We start from the raw sequence: 22,265 nt of genomic DNA on the forward strand, positions 1-22,265 counted from the left end.
TGTGTGTAATATAATCTTGATGAAGTTAATCCTATCTTTGCCCAGAAGACGAAGCTTTTAAATCAAGTTGGAGGTAAATAATTTAAAAATACTGTTTAAGTGAATTATTACTAATGAGAGAAGAAACAAGGAAAACAGAATTTCCTTACCAATCAGCAGAGCTTCTTTCTCTGATTTTAAGCCTTGGCTTCTTTTCTCAGTGTTGTTCTCTCGGTCTTGGTTGACCAACGCGACTGTCAATACATTGATTTCCTGTAAAGTCAAAAAACAGAAACATGTAGGTTTTTTGTGCATTCCGACAAAAGCAACGAGGTCTTTTAAAGTCTATAAAAGAGGTCATTGCTTCTATTTATAACTGAAGATCAACTTTTATAAGTGGCTGACCTATTTACCCAAGAGTAGAAAAGTAATTCTAAAACTTAGGTTCCCAGCTACTCCTTCTGGTGAACTAAGTACTAAATAACTGCAAAAGTGGCACATTTTGTGCAAATTATGTTACTTTTGTTCACATTTTGATAAAACTCTGTTAGCACACACACAAAAAAAATTGACCACAGCTAACTTTAATACGTTTTGAAGTATGAAAAGTTTTCCTGAAAAGCATATACAGACTAATTTACAATACTATGTGAGTAATTTGTGTCAGTATATGAGGACACAGGGCCTGTTGGAAAGGTCAGATAGAACTGGTAGGAGTAGTTAAGTTGAGTAAGTATATCCTTATACACAACTGCAAAAGGCAGATAAAGCAAAGGTTGGAAAATTCTTTTCTTTGAAAACTAAAAATGAAGAATTGTACAACAAGCTGGTACGGGAGGCTGCACTATTTTTAGTTTTTTATATGGTCTTTTTAATTGAAAAAGAGAAAAAGATTTAACTCATATTGTCCCAGACTTGATATTAGGGCTCATAATGGGAATAATTTAATAGAAAATCAAGTTTAATGATCGGAGACCTGTATATATGGGATGGCAGAATCATTAGGGTAGTTGAGTCTTGCTGGAGGGCAATTTCTCACTGAAAGATGCATCTCAAAGACAGGCTAGCCCACTGATAAAGAATTAAGGATAGGGGCTTCCTGGTGGCTTGTTGGTAAAAAAAGAAAAAATTCCACCTGCCAATGCAGGAGACATGGGTTCAATCCCTGGTCAGGGAGGAACCCACATGCTGTGGAACAATTAAGCTTGTGTGCCACAACGATTGAGCCTGTGATCTAGAACCCCGGAGCTGCGACTACTGAGCCTGCACTCCAAAACAAGAGAAGTCCCTGCAATGAGAAGCCGGCTCATGGCAACTAGAAAGTAGTCCTCGCTCTCCACAACTGGAGAAAAGCCCATTCAGCAATGAAGACACAGCACAGAAAAAACAAAACAAACAAACAAAAAAAACCCACAAACTGTCACCTTAAAAAAAAAAATTAAGGACACTGTTTCCATTAGAGGATGGATTCCATCAGAAGGACAGAGGATAAGGAGGGAGGGACAGAGGATGACTTAGACGGTTTGGCCAGTGTTCCCAGGTTTGGAACTGGTTACAGGATAGATATTTAGCTAACCTTTATATATTATCAAAGCTGGCCAGATAAAAGAATGTAGGAAATTGTTAGGAGCATGTTGAGTCAGTCTATAAAGAGCACACCCCCACCTGAAGGCATTCAAATTAAGAATGATCCAGGGCAAGTCTGGAGCCAGTTAGACACAAAAGGTCATGAGAATGACAGGTGCTCTTATACTTGCACAGAAGGGATCTTGGAAACCAGTCCCAGCAGAAACACAATCCAGAACTTGGAAACAATAAACCCAAAGGTTTATGCAGATGAGATGAGAACACTTGACAAAGAAGAGTCACAGGCAATTCCTTCTGTGATGAAGTAAGCGTTTTAAGGGCCAGAAGAGAAGCGAGAATTTTCCAGTTTATTGTGATCCACACAGTCGAAGACTTTGGCATAGTCAATAAAGCAGAAATAGATGTTTTTCTGGAACTCTTGCTTTTTCAATGATCCAGTGGATGTTGGCAATTTGATCTCTGGTTCCTCTGCCTTTTCTAAAACCAGCTTGAACATCTGGAAGCTCATGGTTCACATATTGCTGAAGCCTGGCTTTAATGACTACGCCAACGCCTTCGACTATGTGTATCACAAAAAACTGTGGAAAATTCTGAAAGAGATGGGAATACCAGACCACCTGACCTGCCTCTTGAGAAACCTGTATGCAGGTCAGGAAGCAACAGTTAGAACTGGACATGGAACAACAGACTGGTTCCAAATAGGAAAAGGAGTACGTCAAGGCTGTATATTGTCACCCTGCTTATTTAATTTATATGCAGAGTACATCATGAGAAATGCTGGGCTGGAAGAAGCACAAGCTGGAATCAAGATTTCTGGGAGAAATATCAATAACCTCAGATATGCAGATGACACCACCCTTATAGCAGAGAGTGAAGAGGAACTGAAAAGACTCTTGATGAAAGTGAAAGAAGAGAGTGAAAAAGTTGGCTTAAAGCTCAACATTCAGAAAACTAAGATCATGGCATCTGGTCCCATCACTTCATGGGAAATAGATGGGGAAACAGTGGAAACAGTGTCAGACTTTATTTTTGGGGGGCTCCAAAATCATTGCAGATGGTGACTGCAGCCATGAAATTAAAAGTCACTTACTCCTTGGAAGGAAAGTTATGACCAACCTAGATAGCATATTAAAAAGCAGAGACATTACTTTGCCAACAAAGGTTCATTTAGTCAAGGCTATGGTTTTTCCAGTGGTCATGTATGGATGCAGGAGTTGGACTGTGAAGAAAGCTGAGCGCCGAAAAACTGATGCTTTTGAACTGTGGTGTTAGAGAAGACTCTTGAGAGTCCCTTGGACTGCAAGGAGATCCAACCAGTCCATCCTAAAGGAGATCAGTCCTAGGTGTTCATTGGAAGGACTGATGCTGAAACTGAAACTCCAATACTTTGGCCAGCTCATGCAAAGAGTTGACTCATTGGAAAAGACCCTGATGCTGGGAGGGATTGGGGGCAGGAGGAGAAGGGGGTGACAGAGGATGACAGAGGATGAGATGGCTGGATGGCATCACCGACTCGATGGGCATGAGTTTGGATAAACTCCGGAAGTTTGTGATGGACAGGGAGGCCTGGCATGCTGCGATTCATGGAGTTGCAAAGAGTCGGACACGACTAAGCGACTGAACTGAACTGAAGAGACGTATCAAGAAAGAGGATGGATCAACATTAACCAGGATGATGGCGGTGTTATTTAAGAGAAATATAAATAGTCAACTTCAGGGCTGAGTGGAAACAGTGTCTCTGAGAAGGGGTGCTCTGTTAATAGCCTGGATGATGACTGGGACCGAATGAGATCGCCGAGCAGAGTTTAGCAGATAACAGACCCACATTAACTGCCAAAGCTGAGTGGTGTCCTGGGGCATCGCACAGCTGAGGATCCAGGTTGTTGGGGGAATATGGACCACAGAGGGCAGGTAGCAGGTCAGAAACCAGCAAGAAGAGGCAAGGGTGGGCCAGTCTAAGGCCCATGAAGAGCGCTCTAATGCACCTGTCCTCATGTCCAAAGATAGAGTCATAAAAGAAAGGGACTTTGAGCAGTCTCCAATAAATGTGGCTCAGTCAACAAGGAATCAGATGTGCCCCACCAGTGACTGTTTCTTTGATGATTGTTTTAGGGTAGGATACATGAGGTTGGAAAACTGAAAGTCCTGGGATCACCTTTCTGTGGAGGTATTTCTTCAGACTGAAAACTGCAGCCTATGCTCTGCTCTTAGTATAAAATCCATGCTTTAAGTCTAAACCCTACTCTGACTTTAAGAGTTTCATATTCTCTACTTAGGATGTTACAACTTATCAATTTAGTAATTGGGGAACATCTACCGCAACACAGGATCATAGGTTAGAAAGACGTAGGCCCATTTCTTAAAAAAATTAACTGTTCTTGTTCATTTCCACCCCAAATCTCTGGAATATAGAAGGAACTTTCACCATCAGAAACATAAAATTGTTGTTCAGTCGTTCAGTCCTGTCTGACTCTTTGCAACCCCGTGGACTGCAGCACGCCAGGCTTCCCTGTCCTTCACCATCTCCTGGAGCTTGCTCAAACTCATGTCCATTGAGTCGGTGCTGCCATCCAACCACCTCATGCTCTGTCGTCCCCTTCTCCTCCCACCTTCAGTCTTCTCCAGCATCAGGGTCTTTTCCAATGAGTCAGTTCTTAGCATCAGGTGGCCAAAGTATTGGAGCTTCAGCCTCAGCATCAGTCCCTCCAATGCATATTCAGGACTGATTTCCTTTAGGATGGACTGGTTGGATCTCCTTGCAGTCCAAGGGACTCTCAAGGGTCTTCTCCAACACCACACTTCAAAAATATAAATTCTTCGGCACTCAGCCTTCTTTACGGTTCAACTCTCACATTCATACATGACTACTGGAAAAACCATAGCTTTGGCTATATGGACCTTTGTTGGCAAAGTAACGTCTCTACTTTTTAATACGCTGTCTAGGTTTGTCATAGCTTTTCTTCCAAGGAGCAGGTATCTTTCAATTTCATGGCTGCAGTCACTGTCTGCAGTGATTTTGGAGCCCAAGAAAATAGTCTCTCACTGTTTCCATTGTTTCCCTATTTGCCATGAAGTGGAAAATAGAATTTGTATCTTTTATCCCATACAAATTCCTTACCCTGACAGATGTAATATGCCCTTAAGAATTACATGTCTACTAGTGAAGGTGTTCCAGGTGCTTAAGAGAGTGAAAACTGGATACAGTAAGTGCAGATTGGGTTAGGAAGTAAGAGAGGTTATCAAGGACAAACTGCTAATGGTGTACAAAGTATATACTAGGAAGGAAACATTAGGATGGGGATCAAGAGTTTCTTCACAGTGAGATCAATAGGATTATGAAATAGTATTCCAAGGGCAGTGGCAAGAACACCATTCACTTGGCACAGTCAAAAAGCACTCCAGACTAGAAAATGAACAATAAGTAACAATCCTGCACTTGGCAGGAGAATGAGCAAGATTATCTAATAAATCTTTTCACGTCTACCTTTTAACTCTAATTTCTGTGACACTTGCAGGGAATCATCAAAGGGCTGGAAGAAGAGGTTTTCAATAACTGGAAACTACAGATATCATGGAGGATTTTTTCAGACTTCTGAAAGTTTAGCTACTCAAAGGCAGACATTTCTCCTTTAAGAGTCCTTGTCAATTACTTTAAGAGATGGTCAAAGTAATTTATCCATTTAGAGAAGCTCTTTTTCAATAATTTACTGAGCTAGGATCATACTTTGTTGTTTTGTTTTTGTTCTCCTCCACCTACCAAGCCCCGAAGAACCAAGTACATGACTTCTTTAGCCTTATAAAATCCTCCTGTTACTCTTTTCATTTCATTATTCCTGTGACCACCTTAACTTTCATGCTAATTTCTTTCTACCACAAAGTTTCTCAAATACATGGTGTATACCCACTGTGGCTACTGCCTCACCACCTGGAATCAAACTATCCATTGAACTGCTTATATATTTCTCAGTCTTTGTACCGTGTGATATTTGACATCACTCACTCATCCCTTCTTAAACCCTCTGCCTCACTTGCTTCTGTTACATAAGAAGTCCTGGTCTTTTTCTTCCTAATTTTTAATTTCATCTTCATTGGCTTTTTCATTCCCTCTGTTGGCCCAGGGGCTTCCCTGGTGGCTCAGATGGTAAAAGATCTGCAATGTGGGAGACCTGGGTTCAATCCCTGGGTCGGGAACATCCCCTGGAGAAGGGAATGGCAACCCAGTCCAGTATTCTTGCCTGGAGAATTCCATGCACAGAGAAGCCTGGTGGGCTACAGGGTCACAAACAGTTGAACACGACTGAGCAACTAATCCCTGCTGGCCCGGTACACATGGATAAAATGGTTACTTTCTTGGACTCTAACTTGGGGACTTTTGCCAAAGCTCAGTCACCACCTTTTTCTTCTCTATTTCCTTTGATCAGAGTTCTTTCATTCTCCTGGGTTCATCTATCATCACAGTTCGCGCTTTAACTTCTGTTCCTTATCATCAGTTGACCCCTGGGCTTGCTTGCTTTACCACTTCCCATTTCAAATTCGACATGAAAGGTAGGGGGCTTCTCTGGTGACACATTGGATAGGAATCCGCCCGAATCCTGGGTCCAGGAAGATTTCACATGCCATGGAGCAACTCAGCCCGTGTGCCGCAACGACTGAGCCTGTGGCCCTGAGAGCCGCACACTGCAACTGCTGAGCCTGCATGCAGCAACTCAGAAGGCCCGCACACCTAGAGCCCTGCTCTGCAAGAGGAGCCACCGCAGTGAGAAGCCCCTGCCCTGCAAGGAAGAGGAGCCCCCACTTGCTGCAACTAGAGAAAGCCTGTGTGCCACAACAAAGACCCGGAGCAACCAAATAAACAAATAAATAAATTTAAAAACGAGAGCTGGTCGTGAGGTGGTAGAAGGCATACTGCCTGCTCACGTTTCAGCCCTGGCTCTTCCACGAACAGTGAGTTGACCTTGGGTAAGGAATGCAACATCTTCAAGCCTCGGGTCAATAGTTTAAAAATGAGGGTGCTGGAGAGGGTCCATCATCTCTGAATATATGCATCATGGAACCCCATCAGCTCTAAATTAACTAGGAGCAGATCTCTAGAGTTCCCAGTCTATTACTTCTTTCTTCTGTTTTATAATATAGGACTTCTATTTAAAGCTTCATTTAAAGGGATGTCCTCATTTTTATTAAAATTTTTTTTGATTATTCTTTATAAAGTCCATTATTGTCTGAAAAATTAATGTAAATGCATATTCTATGCAAAATAATACGATTTCAGAATAGAAAAAAGAGGCATTCTTTAAGGTGAAGTTCTTACCCCCAGAGTACTCTCTGCACTTAACCATCTGTTAAAACTCTGAGGAGGAGTGTGTGTCGGGGGTGGGGGTCAGGATAGGAGTTGAAATACCTTCATAAGTATTTGCCTTTTAAAAAACAGTGCAGAAAGGGTTCAAAAAAGCTTAAAATATGTGCAGACTGATTTTAGAGGGTAAGAAAGTAACAGTATATGACAGAATATGTCCATTAGGAGGAAAACACAGTTCAAAATTCATAAGAAGTAATTAACATTTCTTTAAATAAGTGAAAGCCAAGTAAATTCAGTAGATAATAGTAACTACAAAATATAAAACGATTCAGTGTATGAAAGCAAGGTATGTTTCAGTTACATTATTATGTTCCCCTCTAATTATTTAATCTGGAATAAAAGTGTTCTCACCTCACACCAGTCAGAATGGCCATCATCAAAAAATCTACAAGCAATAAATGCAAGAGAGGACGTGGAGAAAAGGGAACCCTATTGCACTGTTGCTGGGAATGTAAATTGGCACAGCCGCTATGGAGAGCAGTGTGGAGGTGCCTTAACAAACAAGGAATAAAACTACCATATGATCCAGCAATCCCACTCCTGGGCATATACCCCGAGAAAACCACAATTCTAAAAGATACACGTACCCCAGTGTTCACTGCCGTACTATTTACAATAGCCTGGACGTGGAAGCAATCTAGATGTCCACTGACAGATGAATGGATAGAGCAGTAGTGGTACATACATACAATGGACTATTACTCAGACATAAAAAGCAAAGCCTTTGAGTCAGTTGTAGTGAGGTGGATGAACCTAGAACCTGTTATACAGAGTGAAGTAAATCAGAAAGAGAAAAACAAATACTGTATAGTAACACATGTATAGGGAATCTAGAAAAAAAGTACTGATGCACCTATTCACAGAAGAGAAATGGAGATGCAGACACAGCAGAGGAAGAGGGTAGGATTAACTGAGACACTAGCACTGACACATAATATACACAACCACGTGTAAAACGTAACTAGTGGGAAGTGGCTCCATGACACGGGGAGCCCAGCCTGGCACTCTGACGGCCTAGAGGGATGGGATGGGAGGGGGAGGGAGGCTCCCGAGAGAGGGCATATATGTACACGGATAGCTGATTCTCGTTTCTGTACTGCAAAATCCAGCACAGCAATGCAGAACAGTTATCCTCTAATTTAAAAAAAATGAATTAAAAATAAAGAGAAAAGACTGCATCCTTTGGAATGAGTGGAATGTCCTTATTTTTAAAAATGTGTGCATCCAGGTCCCTCTTGATGTGGTGCTTCTTCTAAAATTCTGTAATGTCTAAATTCTAAAATGCCCAGTTCACCTCACCTGTCGGGACTGCATTTTCTTCTAACTCTTCTCTTTCATTAATAGCACCATCACTCTTCCACTTGCAGGCCTTTGGTCACCCTCTCCTACCCCCGAAGACCTTTCCAGACCAGGATCCTATCAAGTATCCATGAAATCTCTCATGCTTCTTTCCCGGCTCCACTCCCAGGGCTCAACTCTCAGTCCACGTCATTTCTTACTTGGACCACAGCAGGGACCTCCTGCTTCGTCTCTGCGTCTGGTTTCTCCCTCTTCAAGCTGACCTTCTATGGTGTTACCAGATCGGTTTTCTAAAATGCCACTTTCATCTTGTCAGTCTCCACTTTAAAACTCAGATGCCTGGGGACTTTCCTGGTGGCTCAGTGGCTAAGACTCTGTGCTCCCAATGCTGGGTTCTATCCCTAGTCGGGGAATGAGATCCCACATCCTGCAACTGAGATCCAGTGCAGCCACATAAAAACAAAAATTAAAAAAAAAAAAAAAAAAAACTTCAGATGCTTTCTTATGCCAGGTTGAGCCCAGCATTTTGGATTCAGTCTTGTTCTTACAGCCTCTCTTCTTTAGATGGGAGGTCCAGATACATTTTTAGAAAACCCTCTTCTCTTTTCTTCACCACCTCCTACATGTATTTTTATACACAGTACACATCCCGTATCTCTTGGCAGCATTGATTCCAGGCTATTTGTAAGTTTCCCTTATCTCAACACATTTCCTATGTCACTTAGTGTGGCAGCTGCCCACTTGTACATTTGGCATAAACTGAGGATCACCTGTGTTTGTTTCTTCTGCAGGGCGCTCACGTATCCCAGCAAGTGAGGCAGCCTGGCCAAGTGGGACCTGTGTTCTGATTCTGTCCCCATTATTTACATACTGGATAACTTTAGGCAAGGTGTCTCTGAACTGTCTTTTACATAAACCATGGAGAACAATGTATGCCTATCCCTCCAGGGTGCTGTGAAGACCAAATGTCATATGTGAAATGGTGCTTTTGAAGACTATAACCTTCTAGGAATGCTGTGCCATCACTGTTATTAAGACCATTATTTTCTTTTATTATTCTCAAGACCAACTGGATACAGAGCAGGTGCATAATACCTACGTGGGGTACTCCATCTATGGGAGAATTCTGTATAAGACCCTGGCTACAATTACAGAAAAGCATGTAAGCAAAAGTGACAGACTGTAGCAGGGTTCGAACTGTGTGTATTTTCTGTTTTCTTAATGTTCTGTGGCACTCTTACTATCCTGCTATCCTATGACTTAGAAAGAAATAAAAAGACGCCAAGGACATATAGCTGCCGTTCTGAAGAGCTGTATGCAAGCCCAGTTGGCAGCTGATTACTGAATAACACAGCAAATGGCATCCGCCCGCCCCCGCCACACACATCTGAAATAAGGAGATCTCCACCCCGTGGTCCTCCAGGTGCTACCAGTGCACGGTGAGTGAGAGTCGTCAAGACTCGCCTGGTTAAGAGTCACCGCGTGGCCTCCCCACTGCCAACACCACGCCCTAAGACTCTGGTTCCTTCTCTGCCTCCTGTGTTCTGTGTTTGTGCCTAGGCCTTAACTGCAGACATCACACTCCATGAAGTCAGGGGTCCTGCAGACAACAGTGAAGATGCCAATCAGCTACTTCCGCAGCCTTTACTTAACCCTTTTTCAAAATACCAAAGCAGCCCATCAAGTGCCATGCCAGTCTCTAGCAACCTTCAGCTAGTTCTCACAAGATTAGAACCATGGTCAGGGAAGAAGAATGGATGCTTCTCCTGCTTTTCTTTATGAGCCAGTGACTAAGATGGTTATCCAGCAGGTACCCCGTGGAGGATAAATGAAGGATGATCCATAAACAATGGCCTGGAATAGTGAAAGGATATGCCCAGGTGGCGCAGTGGTAAAAGATATCTACCCGCCAATGCAGCAGGGCACACAGGAGACAGAGGTTCAATTCCTGGGTCGGGAAGATTCCTTGGAGGATGAAATGGCAACCCACTCCAGTGTTCTTGCCTGGAAAATCCCACGGGCAGAGGAGCCTGGTGGGCTACAGTCCATGGGGTTGCAAAGAGCTGGCCATGACTGAGCGCACACACAGAACGGCGGAAAATGGGTTCAGACACAGAAGACTGGTTCTAAGTGCCACTCACTTGCTGCTGTGTGCCCTCATTTCATTATTTCTCTTTGTTAAAAGTGGGCTTTGTGGCAGGTGAACCCTACAGTCTCTTCTTGCCCCCAGATTTCACCTCTGCCCTATGCCCTTTTCCCTGACTTGGAGCTTCCATCCGAGTAAGACAGCCAGCTTGGTGCTGACAATGTATACTTACCCTGGATTTCAATGCCAATGAAAATTAGAGAGAAAAGAAAAAGAAGAGGGAGGAAAAAAAAAAAAACATTTAAAAAGCAAATGGATGGGAAAAGGATTGTCAAGAATGAGTAGCTGAGTATGCTTCAAAATTCCTTAAGGTTCAAGGGAATGTAAGAATGGACCGATTCCCAAGAGTGGACATGATAGCAGGAATTTTCTGTGGCTTAGAAGTTCCAAGGCCCCACTAATCTTACCAGTTGCTGAAGCTTGGTACCACCAGTCCTGAGGGTCAGGGCCCCCCCCCCCCACCTTTGCTCAGCAGGCTTTGATGTCCAGGGTCTGCAGAGGGGAGCCTCAGAGAGACCGTCTGAGAGCAGATGTGTGGCTCCTGCCCTCAGCCAAGAGGCAGGGATTCATCGCAGCACTAGCTCATTTTCTGTGCCGGGATGTTCCACCTCACTGGGTTTCAATAGCCGAACTTAGACCCAGAGGGCATGCATCATGTCCTAAGACACCTAAAAGATTTTCTAAGATTTCCAATTGCAAAGATTAAAACTGGTGAGAACTGATTAAGAAATCAGCTGAAACTCCAATCCTTTGGCCACCTGATGTAAAGAGCTGACTCATTTGAAAAGACGCTGATGCTGGGAAAGATTGAGGGCAGGAGGAGAAGGGGACGACAGAGGATGAGATGGTTGGATGGCATCACCGACTCAATGAGTTTGGGTAGATTCCGGGAGTTGGTGATGGACAGGAAGACCTGGTGTGCTGCAGTCCATGGGGTCGCAAAGAGTCGGACACGACTGAGTGACTGAACTGAACTGACTGATTAAGAAAGAGAAAACTCAAGGTAGTTTAGTTACCTGAGATAAAGCATTTCTCCCGGTGGCTTTCTTTCTAGATCATCCTGGTGATATTTATTTAATAAACACAGACAGTGCTTACTCTGTGTAGGCAGTATTATAAGAAGCTCATGGGGACTTCCCTGGTGGTCCAGTGGCTAAGACTGCGCTCCCAGGTTCAACGCCTGGCCGGGGAACTAGATCCCACATGCCACAACTAGAACGATCCCGCAACCGCAGTGAAGACAGAAGATCCCGTGTACCACAACTAAGACCCAGCATAGCCAGATACAGAAACAAGTAATTTAACAGAGAACTTTACAGACAGGAACTCATGCAATCAACTCAGGAAGACTGAGCCCTCGGAGGTCAGTACTGCCACACTGTCATTTTACAGATGAGGCAAATGAGGACTGGAGTGGCTGAGGACTTGTGTCAGACCACACAACCAGTAAGGAGCAGACTGTGGACGTGAACCCACGCTGTCTCCCTCTAGAGTCTTAACCACGGTGCTGGGTTGACCCTATGGCCCTTGTCAATTGCAGAATCCCTGTTGAGTCCTGGGCCCCCATCTCCTCTGCCATCAGTCCTGGCCCACTGGGGAGTCAGCAGGGGCTCCATGCCGGGCAATGAGTGGTGGCTCGGGGGCCGCTGCGAATGCAGAGGGGAGCAGGGCGGAGAGCCGTGGTCCCGGGTTTCCCCGCCCAAGTCAGCAGGGGCCTGGCTCGGGAGCAGGGTTAGCAGGGACGGGCCTGGCTCTCTACTGCTATTAGGACAAGTGACTTGCAACCACGGTCCACGCAACACGGAAGGGTTTCAAAGGCAGCACGCTGGGGCCAGTGAGGAGGAGGAAGACACTGCACGCATGTCCTCTTGGTTTGGAAGACGTGTGTGGGGGAAAGCTGGGGTCAGGGCGTGCTCCAAAGACCAAGGAAGGGCCATGGGTGGGATTGGCCGAGAGAGGGGAGAGGCTCGGGTGGGGGAACACGGGGGAGCCCCAGACACACTCCAAGCAAGTTGAGGTGATGGGACAAGACAGAAAAGCGGGGGATACAGAGGCCATTCTACAGGAAGAATGGGGACTTCCCTCATGTTCCAGTGGTTAAGACTCTGTGCTTCCAGTGGAAGGGATATGGGTTCAATATCTGGTTGGGGAACTAACATCCCACCTGCCATGCCTGGCCAAGAAAATACAAAAGAAAAAAAAAATGACAAAAAAAAAAGGATGAACAGATTGTGTGTGTGTGAAGCAGAAAGTCTGGGCAACTAGCAGAATAATGATACTAGAATCAGAGGTCACAAAGAATGAGAAGGACTGGCTCCAGTAGTTGAGAAATACTGGAGGTAGCTGGAAAGTTAATACTTATGTTAATACACAATGAAAGTTAATACACAATGAAAGCATTCATAATAACTACTCAAAATTAACTCTGTACTACTGTCTAAACCTGTCTGAATCCTGGAAAGGTAGCTGAAAGTAGAGGTCCTGAGCTCAGGACAGCATCTGGGCCAGGAGCGGCTCTCCAGCCCACCCTCCGTCTCCGCCGTCGCAGGTGACAGCTGCCACCTGCTGCATCCCCGCCATCCTCCGGTGTCTCTGCCAGGACTTCACGCGACCGTGCCACCTGCAGTCATCTCTCTACACGGGCACAGTGTCCTCCGGGGCTACACGGTCCTCTGCAGACAGCTAAATCTGCAACCAATATTTTTTTCTAAAAGAATAAATAGTAGACTTGGTAATCTTTGTTGAGTTTAATCAAGCAAGTCTGTTATTACATAGAGAGGAATATATTTTGTAGGTGAAATTGACTGGCAGTCATAGGATCAGGTCAGTACCCCTGGCCAGGGGTGATTTACCAGGAGTCTGCTGGTGTTCAGTTGCTAAGCTGTGTCTGACTCTTTGTGACCCCATGAACTGCAGCTCGCCAGGCTTCTCTGTGCTTCACTGCCTCCCAGAGTTTGCTCAAAGCCCTGTCCCAGACTGGAAGTTTAATGAGAAGAGAAAAAACACAACGCAGTTGCTTTGGGTATTTTTTACATCCTTTGGTCCCTAAATGCATTTGTCCTGGCATCATTTTAAAGAAAAACAATTTCTTTACCATTTTAGATTCAGTCAGTACAAAGTTAATTTTGAGTTTGTATCTGTAATTAATGCTTTCAATATGTTTTAAAGTATTAACATTTTTGGGAGGTCACATTATAAGCTTATAATTCTTTTCTTTCTTTTCCTTTTTAAAATTTAGGACAGTTCTCGAGTTCACGTTAATTTTTAAAACATTTCTTGGCTTTCTCATTACAAATATATATGTATTTATAAATAAACACATATTTTTAATATAGAACATTGACAGAATATAGAGCTTAAAAAATAACTGGAATTCTACTACCCAGTTATAAGCACTATTGTTATCTTACCTTTAATATTTTACATATAACCCTCCTCCCAAATACACACACACATATTTACTATCATATAATATACATACACACATGAATGCATATATATAGTTGTGTGTATATATATATATATATAGTTCAATTCTTTTTTTAATCTATTTTTTAATTGAAGGATAATTGCTTTACAGAATTTTATTGTTTTCTGTCAAACATCAACATGGATCAGCCATAGGTATGGGATTATCCCACAAATACTTTTAATAAGAGAACTCTCACAGGGGAGAGTAATTTCAATTTTGTGATGTTTTCCATTAAATACTAAGAGCACACTGCTGCCTGGATCACAGCTTAATTATGGCTATCACAGTTCACACCAAGCTTAGACTGTGGTCTCAAGCTGGTGATTAGATGCCTTTCTTTTGGCATAGTTTTGTGACAGCCACATTAAGTGAAACTGATGTAAATGTAAGAAAAATAACTCTCTTGTCTTCCTTTAACTCCATCCAGTAAAGCACAGGTTGCAGGATTTTATTTTACTATATGCTGCCACAGATGTTGCCAAATGAAAAAAAATACCCTTGATATCAGAAACAGTTGTGTATTTCTCTTCAATACGTAAAAAATGTAACCCCTACTACTGTATCTATGCAAGTCCATACCCTTCATAGCCTGAAAAAGTACTGACATGAAAAATCTCCTTAACCAATAAAAATGGAACAGCAAACAGAAGAAAGTAAAGTGAAATACTTCTAAATGTATGTATGTGCATCCAGAATTAGTCAGCTTGATTCATCTTGTATGATACTGACTCTATTGCTGGTAAAGATTAATTGTATTATGGCGCTCTTGGCATGTTATTTTCCCAGTCCATTTCTCAGTATGACATTTCTTATTTTTCTCCGCTACAAGCACCCACTATCATAATTTTCACCTGCTGAGTTTACGTTACTAATGATAATATTAAAATTCAGAGTTTTTTTGACCTTTATAGAGGTAAATTAGGTCATGAGAATAGATGGGATACAATCTGATAAATGGGAAAGAGAGACATTTAATTATTATTAAAGTAAGATCAAATTCCACAGGGTTTGCCAGCCATACTGTGAGATCTCAATAAACATTAAAGCGTCTCCCCTCCCCCATGCACCAAAATCCAATTCTCTCTCCTCAGGGCCTCCCGGCATACACCAGCTCTGAGAAATACTCCAAGAATGAAGTGGTCTGGATTGGTGATGCATGGTGCGTGATGGATGTAGATTTTGGAATCTTCTGAATTACAAAAATAATGGAACTGATGATAATACTAATAGTTAGCCCTTGCTGAGTGCTTGGTAGCTACCAGGACCCAGTCCTGCTATCCTCTCTGCTTTACAGATGATAAAATCGAGGCACAAATTAGTTAATTAGTTTCCTAAGCTCACATAAAGTGGTGGCTGCAAGACCGAGCTCCAGGGAGTCAGCCTGTCGAGCTATTAGTCTATACCGCCCTTTGTGCAAGTTACTTCTCAGGGAATCATAACCTCTGGACTTTGCTCAAGTCTATAATCCCAGCCCAAGGCCCTTCCCTGCTGAGAGGACTGAAGCCCATGTTTGGGGTTCCCCTTTTCAGTGTCTGCTGTCTCCACAATGGGCCATGGGCTCCCTGAGGACGGTGAGCGGGCTGCAGTCACGCGTGCTCCCAGCGCCCAGCACCGTGTCTCGGACACCACCCTGCCCATCACGTGGACTTGGGTGGACACAGGAGCAGCTGGCTGTGAGGCCACCTATCCTGTGGGTAGTCTCCGAATGGCTGTGACTTCTTATAAACCAGAATCTGGTGACTCCCAGCTGTATATTTTCCTTCTGGCGTTGAATCACAGCAAAGTTCAACCTTTAGACTTAAGTCTCTGGACACCTCAGTTGAGTATAATCCAATTCACTGAACCTCCACCACTCTCTTATCCATCAAATATGTATTGAGCATCTACTATATGGTTGGTTTTGTGCTAGATCAGATTCAAAGATGGCTAACAGTGTTTCCTGAGTCTAGACGATGGACAGGCACGTAAAATATATTAAAATACAGTGTGATGTAACTATGACAAGTGCTGGCCTTAGGGGCTGTGGAAGCCCATAGCATCACTTAATCTGGACTGGACAGTAGGCAGTAGTTACCCAAAGCGTGGTCTGTAGATTGATGGCACCGGGAGCTTATTCAAGCGCAAGTTCTCAGACCTCAGCCCAAACCTTCCCAAACTCTAACTCTAAGGGGGGCCCACCAACCTGTGCTTTAAGAAGCCCTCCTTTTGATTCTGTTGCTTACTAAAGTTTGAGTAGCACTGCCTTAGAGAATATAAAATTCACAGCGGTGCTAACCATCAGGCAAGAAAACTTACAGCAAATCAAATCTGTAAAATAAGAAAGCTGGATGAGCGATCCCTACTATTTCAATTCTAACTTTCACCGCTTGGCAAGACTTCTGTACACATCTTACACTGAACTGCAGCAAAATGTGCTTAATCTCTGAGATCAGCTGCAGATCATATATAGAAGGAATCACCTAATCACGCCAAAGAGATTCACAGAGCTGTCTGAATCATGTCCATCAATCAATAAGTGTTATAAATGTATTATATTACAGATGTGCCTATGTACTAGGCTCATCACTACGTTAGGTTCTGGAACGCATACCTACATATTATAGGCCCTTAAGGCACTTACACCTGAGTTGAGGAGCCTATCATATCTGGGTTGTTCAGAATGTTTGAGACAATGATAAATTCTGTGGGAATAAGAAAAAGACGGTCGTTAACTTGGGCTGATCCCAAGAAGTGGGAATTCAGCTGGGCTTAAACAAGGTAGAATTTGCACTGCAGGCCCAAAGCATGACATGATAGATGGAGGAAAACTGAATTATCGATTAAAAAAAATCTAACTATTTAGAGTTTTTAATGAATGGTGCTGGGAAAGATTGAGGGCAGGAGGAGAAGGGGACGACAGAGGATGAGATGGTTGGATGGCATCACCGACTCAATGGACATGGGTTTGGGTGGATTCCGGGAGTTGGTGATGGACAGGGAGGCCTGGCGTGCTGCCGTTCATGGGGTCGCAGAGTTGGACACAAATGAGCGACTGAACTGAATGAATGAATGGTGCACCTGGCCACATCTGACCGGTTGACTAAAGTCATTTATTTAGGAGACCGGGTCAATAGTTACTCTCAGTAGCAGGCCAACAGTCATTTCTGTTCTGACCAAGGGGACCAGCCTGTGGATTGGTATGTAAAGTGTCCACGAGTCACACCCAAGCTTACAGTGGCGCAACATGTCATACTTGTGCACACGTGTGTCTGCGTGTGTATACACGTGGTGACAGAAGCAGGGAATTGCACCCGCACAGGTGTGGGGGCTTTACACAGGTCACGCTTGCAGACCTCTGCCCTAGCTTCAAGTCCTCCTTCTCAAAGCTGGCATGGAAAGAAACTGTGCAGATTCTGAAAGTCTCATGAACATAAGCAGCTTATGAACATACACTGAACAGTTTGGAAACTGGCCAGACAAAGGAAGGCACTCTGAGATCCCACAGGGAAGCTGACCTAACAATAAAAATGATGGAGATGCTGAGCATCATGGCCACAAATCTCTCCTACAAGGGCAGTTTCAGGGCTGGAAAAGCTGAGGCTTAGAGGATTTTCTAGGGGAGAAAAAAAAAAGGAACAGAAATCTTAAAATAACAATGACAAACAAAACCTATTAAGTGTTCTGAGGCTGTGAGTCTTTCTAGAAAGAACATAAAATGTGAAGACCTCTCCCATCAGCAGGGGTGGATGGAAGCTTTCCTCCCCAGCTCAACCTCTGCTCTGCCTGAATCGGGAAGACACGGAGGAGGGCGATGCAGGGGATGGTGGGCAGAAGTTCTGAAATTTTGTGAGACCCTGAGTCAGGTTTAAAGCCACAAGCAGGAGGTGCATGGCCTTCCTGAGGGTCTGGTTATGATGCCCGGTTTCAGGTAGCGACAGACAGGATGTCTGGCGCCCGGGAGCGCAGGGTGGCCGCGTGTCCCTCTGGGCAGGGTGGGCAGGCCGGGAAGGAGGGAGGGAGCGCTGCATTTGGCCGTGAACTCATGGCTAGGGGCACGATTCTCACCTGTCAGGCCCTCAACAGGGCGGGGTGCAGGGGTGGGGGTAGGAAAGAGGAGCTTCTTTCAGAGAAAGAAGGGCTAGTGAGGCTGAAGGACTCACTTGCTGGCGGGTCGTCTGAAACTTCCAAGTCTGACCTTTATAGCCCCCTCCAGGAAGTCCTCCAGGATTGCAGCTGCAGATTAGCAATATTTTTTTTTTTTTTTTTTTTGGCCTGGTATTCCATGATAAACTTATTTTGGGGAAAGCGTCCATGATTTGGGCATATTTGTATGACGACATACACCTTTGGTGAAGGCAGTTTGGCCAACTCGAGTTGGCAGGGATGGGTGTGGTGGTTGACAGCCCTTGCTCTTCTTGCTGTGGCTTTACAAGCGCTGGCAGCCACAGAAAGTGATGGAAACCTGGAAAAACTCTTCCTGTGGTGGTCTGTTCTGCCCCATCTTCCCTTTTTTAGTTCTTTCCACCTACTTTTCTTCTTTGTCCTTTTCCTGCACATTTCCTCAAAGAAATGCCATGGTATCTAGTGAGTCATGTGGCACTGCAATGGATGAGGTCTGGAGATGAGCAGTGTGTATGGAGAGAGAGAGGCTGACTGCCCCGCGCAGAGCTCTAGAATCCTCTTGAGATCCCAGGAAGCACTGAGCAGGAAATCCTCGAGCGAGACCAGTGTCATGGGTGGTGAGCCAGGCGATGCTGACCACAGCCTGGGAAGAAGCATCTCATACTTCCCTTTCTCCTGGTCCCCGTGGTGAGCAGAGATGAGGACTGCAGAAATCACTGCAGGACGTTTAATATTCTAAAGACAACAACGGGGCTTCCCCCGTGGTCCAGGGGTTAAGGATCCGCCTCGCCATGCAGGCGAGGACCCACGTTCGATCCCTGGTCCGGGAGGATCCCACCTGCGGTGGGTAACGAAGCCTGCGGACCACGACTACTGAGCTTGTGCTCCAGAGTCTGGGGGCTGCAACTACTGAGCCCATGGGCCGCAAATATCAAAGCCCGCAGGCTGAGAGTTCCACATCAAGAGAAGCCAACGTACTGCAAACAGAGAGGAGTCCCTGCTCGCCGCAACTAGAGAAAGTCTGCACACAGCAACGAAGAGCCAGTACAGCCAAAGATAAAAAAAATAATAATAACAACAAACGTCGAGGAAGCCCTACGGCTCCTAAGAAACACAGAGAACTAGCAAGAGAGGATGCTCACCCCTGGTGAACCCCTGTCGCCCGGCGTTTTCAGAGTCACTGATCCCAGTGACGTGCCAGCAGGAACGGAATCAGCCTCAGAGAAGAAGGCGCCCCGCGTTCCCCTACCATCTTCCAGAGGCCCCAGAACAAACCGCTTCCGGCCACCTTCTGGGCTCCTGGCTGTTTTCATAAACGCTCCTCAGCCTTCTTCCTCTTCTGTTCTGAGCAGCACACCCAGCAGGGCTAAGCAGGATCTCCTGGGAGAAAGGCACTGAGCTCTCTGGGTTTGTTAGACTTTAACATGATACTGCCTGCACGCAAGTCATGTCTGTGTATTTCTGTCTGCATCTCTTGCTGATGCTCTGGAGTTTCCATGTACCTGCTGGGCCATCTTAGAAAAGAAAAGTGAATGTTCTATTTGGGCTTGGAACTCTTTTCGTCCTTTCACTTGAGCCTTCTTCTCAACCGCGTGTATTCTCCTGAGAGAGTGGACTGGCCTCATTTGTACAGGGGTGGTCTTGGTCTGAGGTTCACACAGAGAAGAGACTCTGCCCCCACCAGGCCCCCAGGAAGATGGCCCTCTAGTTCACAGCACAAATTCCTCCAATAACATGTCTTCACCTCGTTCTTCTAAATCATTTATGAAGGCTATACAGTTTGCCTGTATCTTCAGAATGCAGACTTCTTTTTTTTTTCATGCCTCTTTTGAGGGGCATACTGCACAGTATGTGGGATCTTAGTTCCCTGGCTGACCAAGGATTGAACCCATGCCCCCGGCATTGGAAGTGCAGAGTTTTAACCACTGGATCACCAGGAACTCTCAGAATGCAGACATTCTTGGGAGCTATTTCCCTTTCCAGTTAAGAACTCAGTACCCACTCTCTGTGATAACACGTGTGCTCAGCTGCTTTGGTCAAGTCCCACTTCTTTGCGATCCCATGCACTGTAGCCCACCAGGCTCCTCTGTTAATGAGATTCTCCAGGCAAGAATAGTGAGTGGGCTGCTGTGCCCTTCTCCAGAGGTTCTTCCCGATCCGGGGATCTAACTCTTGTCTCCTGTTGCAGGTAGATTCTCTACTGCTGAGCCACTGTGGAAATCCCTCATTGTGGTAATATCGAGACGTTATTATTGGTTGTTTACTTCATAACTTACCGAGTAGGTGATGAGCTTTAATCTTTTTAAAGAATCAGAGAGGACTTTGGGGAGATAGGATACATGTATATATATGGCTGAGTCCCTTTGCTGTCCACCTGAAACTATTTCAACATTGTTAATCAGCAATACTCCAATACAAAATACAAAGTTTTTTTTTTCCAGTTTTTGTTTTTATTTTTATCTCATTTATTTTTATTAGTTGGAGGCTAATTACTTTACAATATTGTAGAGATTTCTGCCGTATATTGACATGAATCAGCCATGGATTTACATGTGTTCCCCATCCCGATCCCCATCCCGCCTCCCTCTCCATCCCATCCCTCTGGGTCTTCCCAGTGCACCAGCCCTGAGCACTTGTCTCATGTATCCAGCCTGGGCTGGTGATCTGTTTCACCCTTGATAGTATACTTTTTTCAATGCTGTTCTCTCTAAACATCCCACCCTCGCCTTCTCCCACAGAGTCGCAAAGTCTGTTCTGTACATCTGTGTCTCTTTTTCTGTTTTGCATATAGGGTTATCGTTACCATCTTTCTAAATTCCACATATATGCGTTAGTATACTGTATTGGTCTTTATCTTTCTGGCTTACTTCACTCTGTATAATGGGCTCCAGTTTCATCCATCTCATTAGAACCGATTCCAATGAATTCTTATTAATGGCTGAGTAATATTCCATTGTGTATATGTACCATAGCTTCCTTATCCATTCATCTGCTGATGGGCATCTAGGTTGCTTCCACATCCTGGCAATTATAAACAGTGCTGCAATGAAGAATCAGTAGATCTCCCTCTATCAGTTCAGTTCACTTCAGTCGTGTCTGACTTTTTGCAACCCAATGGACTGCAGCACGCCAGGCCTCCCTGTCCATCACCAACTCCCGGGCTTTACCCAAACTCATGTCCATTGAGTCAGTGATGCCATCCAGCCATCTCATCCTCTGTCATCCCCTTCTCCCACCTTTAATATTTCCCAGCATCAGGCTCTTTTCTAATGAGTCAGCTCTTCGCATGAGGTGGCCAAAGTATTGGAGTTTCAGCTTCAGCATCAGTCCTTCCAATGAATATTCAGGACGATTTCCTTTAGAATGGACTGGTTAGATCTCCTTGCTGTCCAAGGGACTCTCAAGAGTCTTCTCCAATAGCAGAGTTTAAAAGCATCAATTCTTTGGTGCTCAGCTTTCTTTACAGTCCAACTCTCACATCCAAACATGACTACTGGAAAAACCATAGCTTTGACTAGACGGACCTTTGTTGGCAAAGTAATGTCTCTGCTTTTTAATATGCCGTCTAGGTTGGTTATAACTCTTCTTCCAAGGAGTAAGTGTCTTTTAATTTCATGGCTGCAGTCACCATCTGCAGTGATTCTGGAGCCCCCCAAAATAAAGTCTGTCACTGTTTCCACTGTTTCCCCATCTATTTCCCATGAGGTGATGGGACCAGATACCATGATCTCAGTTTTCTGAATGTTGAATTTTAAGCCAACTTTTTCATTCTCCTCTTTCACTTTCATCAAGAGGCTTTTTAGTTCCTCTTCACTCTCTGCCATAAGGGTGGTGTTATCTGCATATCTGAGGTTATTGATATTTCTTCTGGCAATCTTGATTCCAGTTTGTGCTTCATCCAGCCCAGCATTTCTCATGATGTACTCTGCATATAAGATAAATAAGCAGGGTGACAATATACAGCCTTGACATACTCCTTTCCCAATTTGGAATGAGTCTGCTGTGTTCCATGTCCAGTTCTAACTGTTGCTTCTTGACCTGCATACAGATTTCTCAGGAGGCAGGTAAGGTGGTCTGGTATTCCCATCTCTTGAAGAATTTTCCACAGTTTGTTGTCATCCACACAGTCAAAGGCTTTGGCACAGTCAATAAAGCAGAAGTCGATGTTTTTCTGAAACTCTCTTGCTTTTTCAATGATCCAATGCATATTGGCAATTTGATATCTGATTCCTCTGCCTTTTCTAAATCCAGCTTGAACATCTGGAAGTTCGCGGTTCACATACTGTTGAAGCCTGGCTTGGAGAATTTTGAGCATTCCTTTGACA

The 22,265-nt window shown here is 44.3% G+C and overlaps 1 protein-coding gene across 4 annotated transcripts in view; it reads right to left on the reverse strand.

Moving 5' to 3' along the window:
- The window catches only part of ENOX1 (ecto-NOX disulfide-thiol exchanger 1), a 281,652-nt gene that overhangs the window by 35,580 nt on the left and 223,807 nt on the right, over positions 1 to 22,265 (reverse strand). For all 4 annotated transcript variants that reach the window (XM_065902210.1, XM_065902209.1, XM_065902212.1 and 1 more), the window contains one exon: positions 150 to 252. In XM_065902210.1, coding sequence (XP_065758282.1) covers positions 150 to 252 — 103 coding nt within the window. The remainder of the gene's footprint in view (positions 1 to 149; positions 253 to 22,265) is intronic.

The sequence above is a fragment of the Muntiacus reevesi genome, chromosome 11 (genome assembly GCF_963930625.1).
Source record: "Muntiacus reevesi chromosome 11, mMunRee1.1, whole genome shotgun sequence".
Taxonomy (NCBI): domain Eukaryota; kingdom Metazoa; phylum Chordata; class Mammalia; order Artiodactyla; family Cervidae; genus Muntiacus; species Muntiacus reevesi.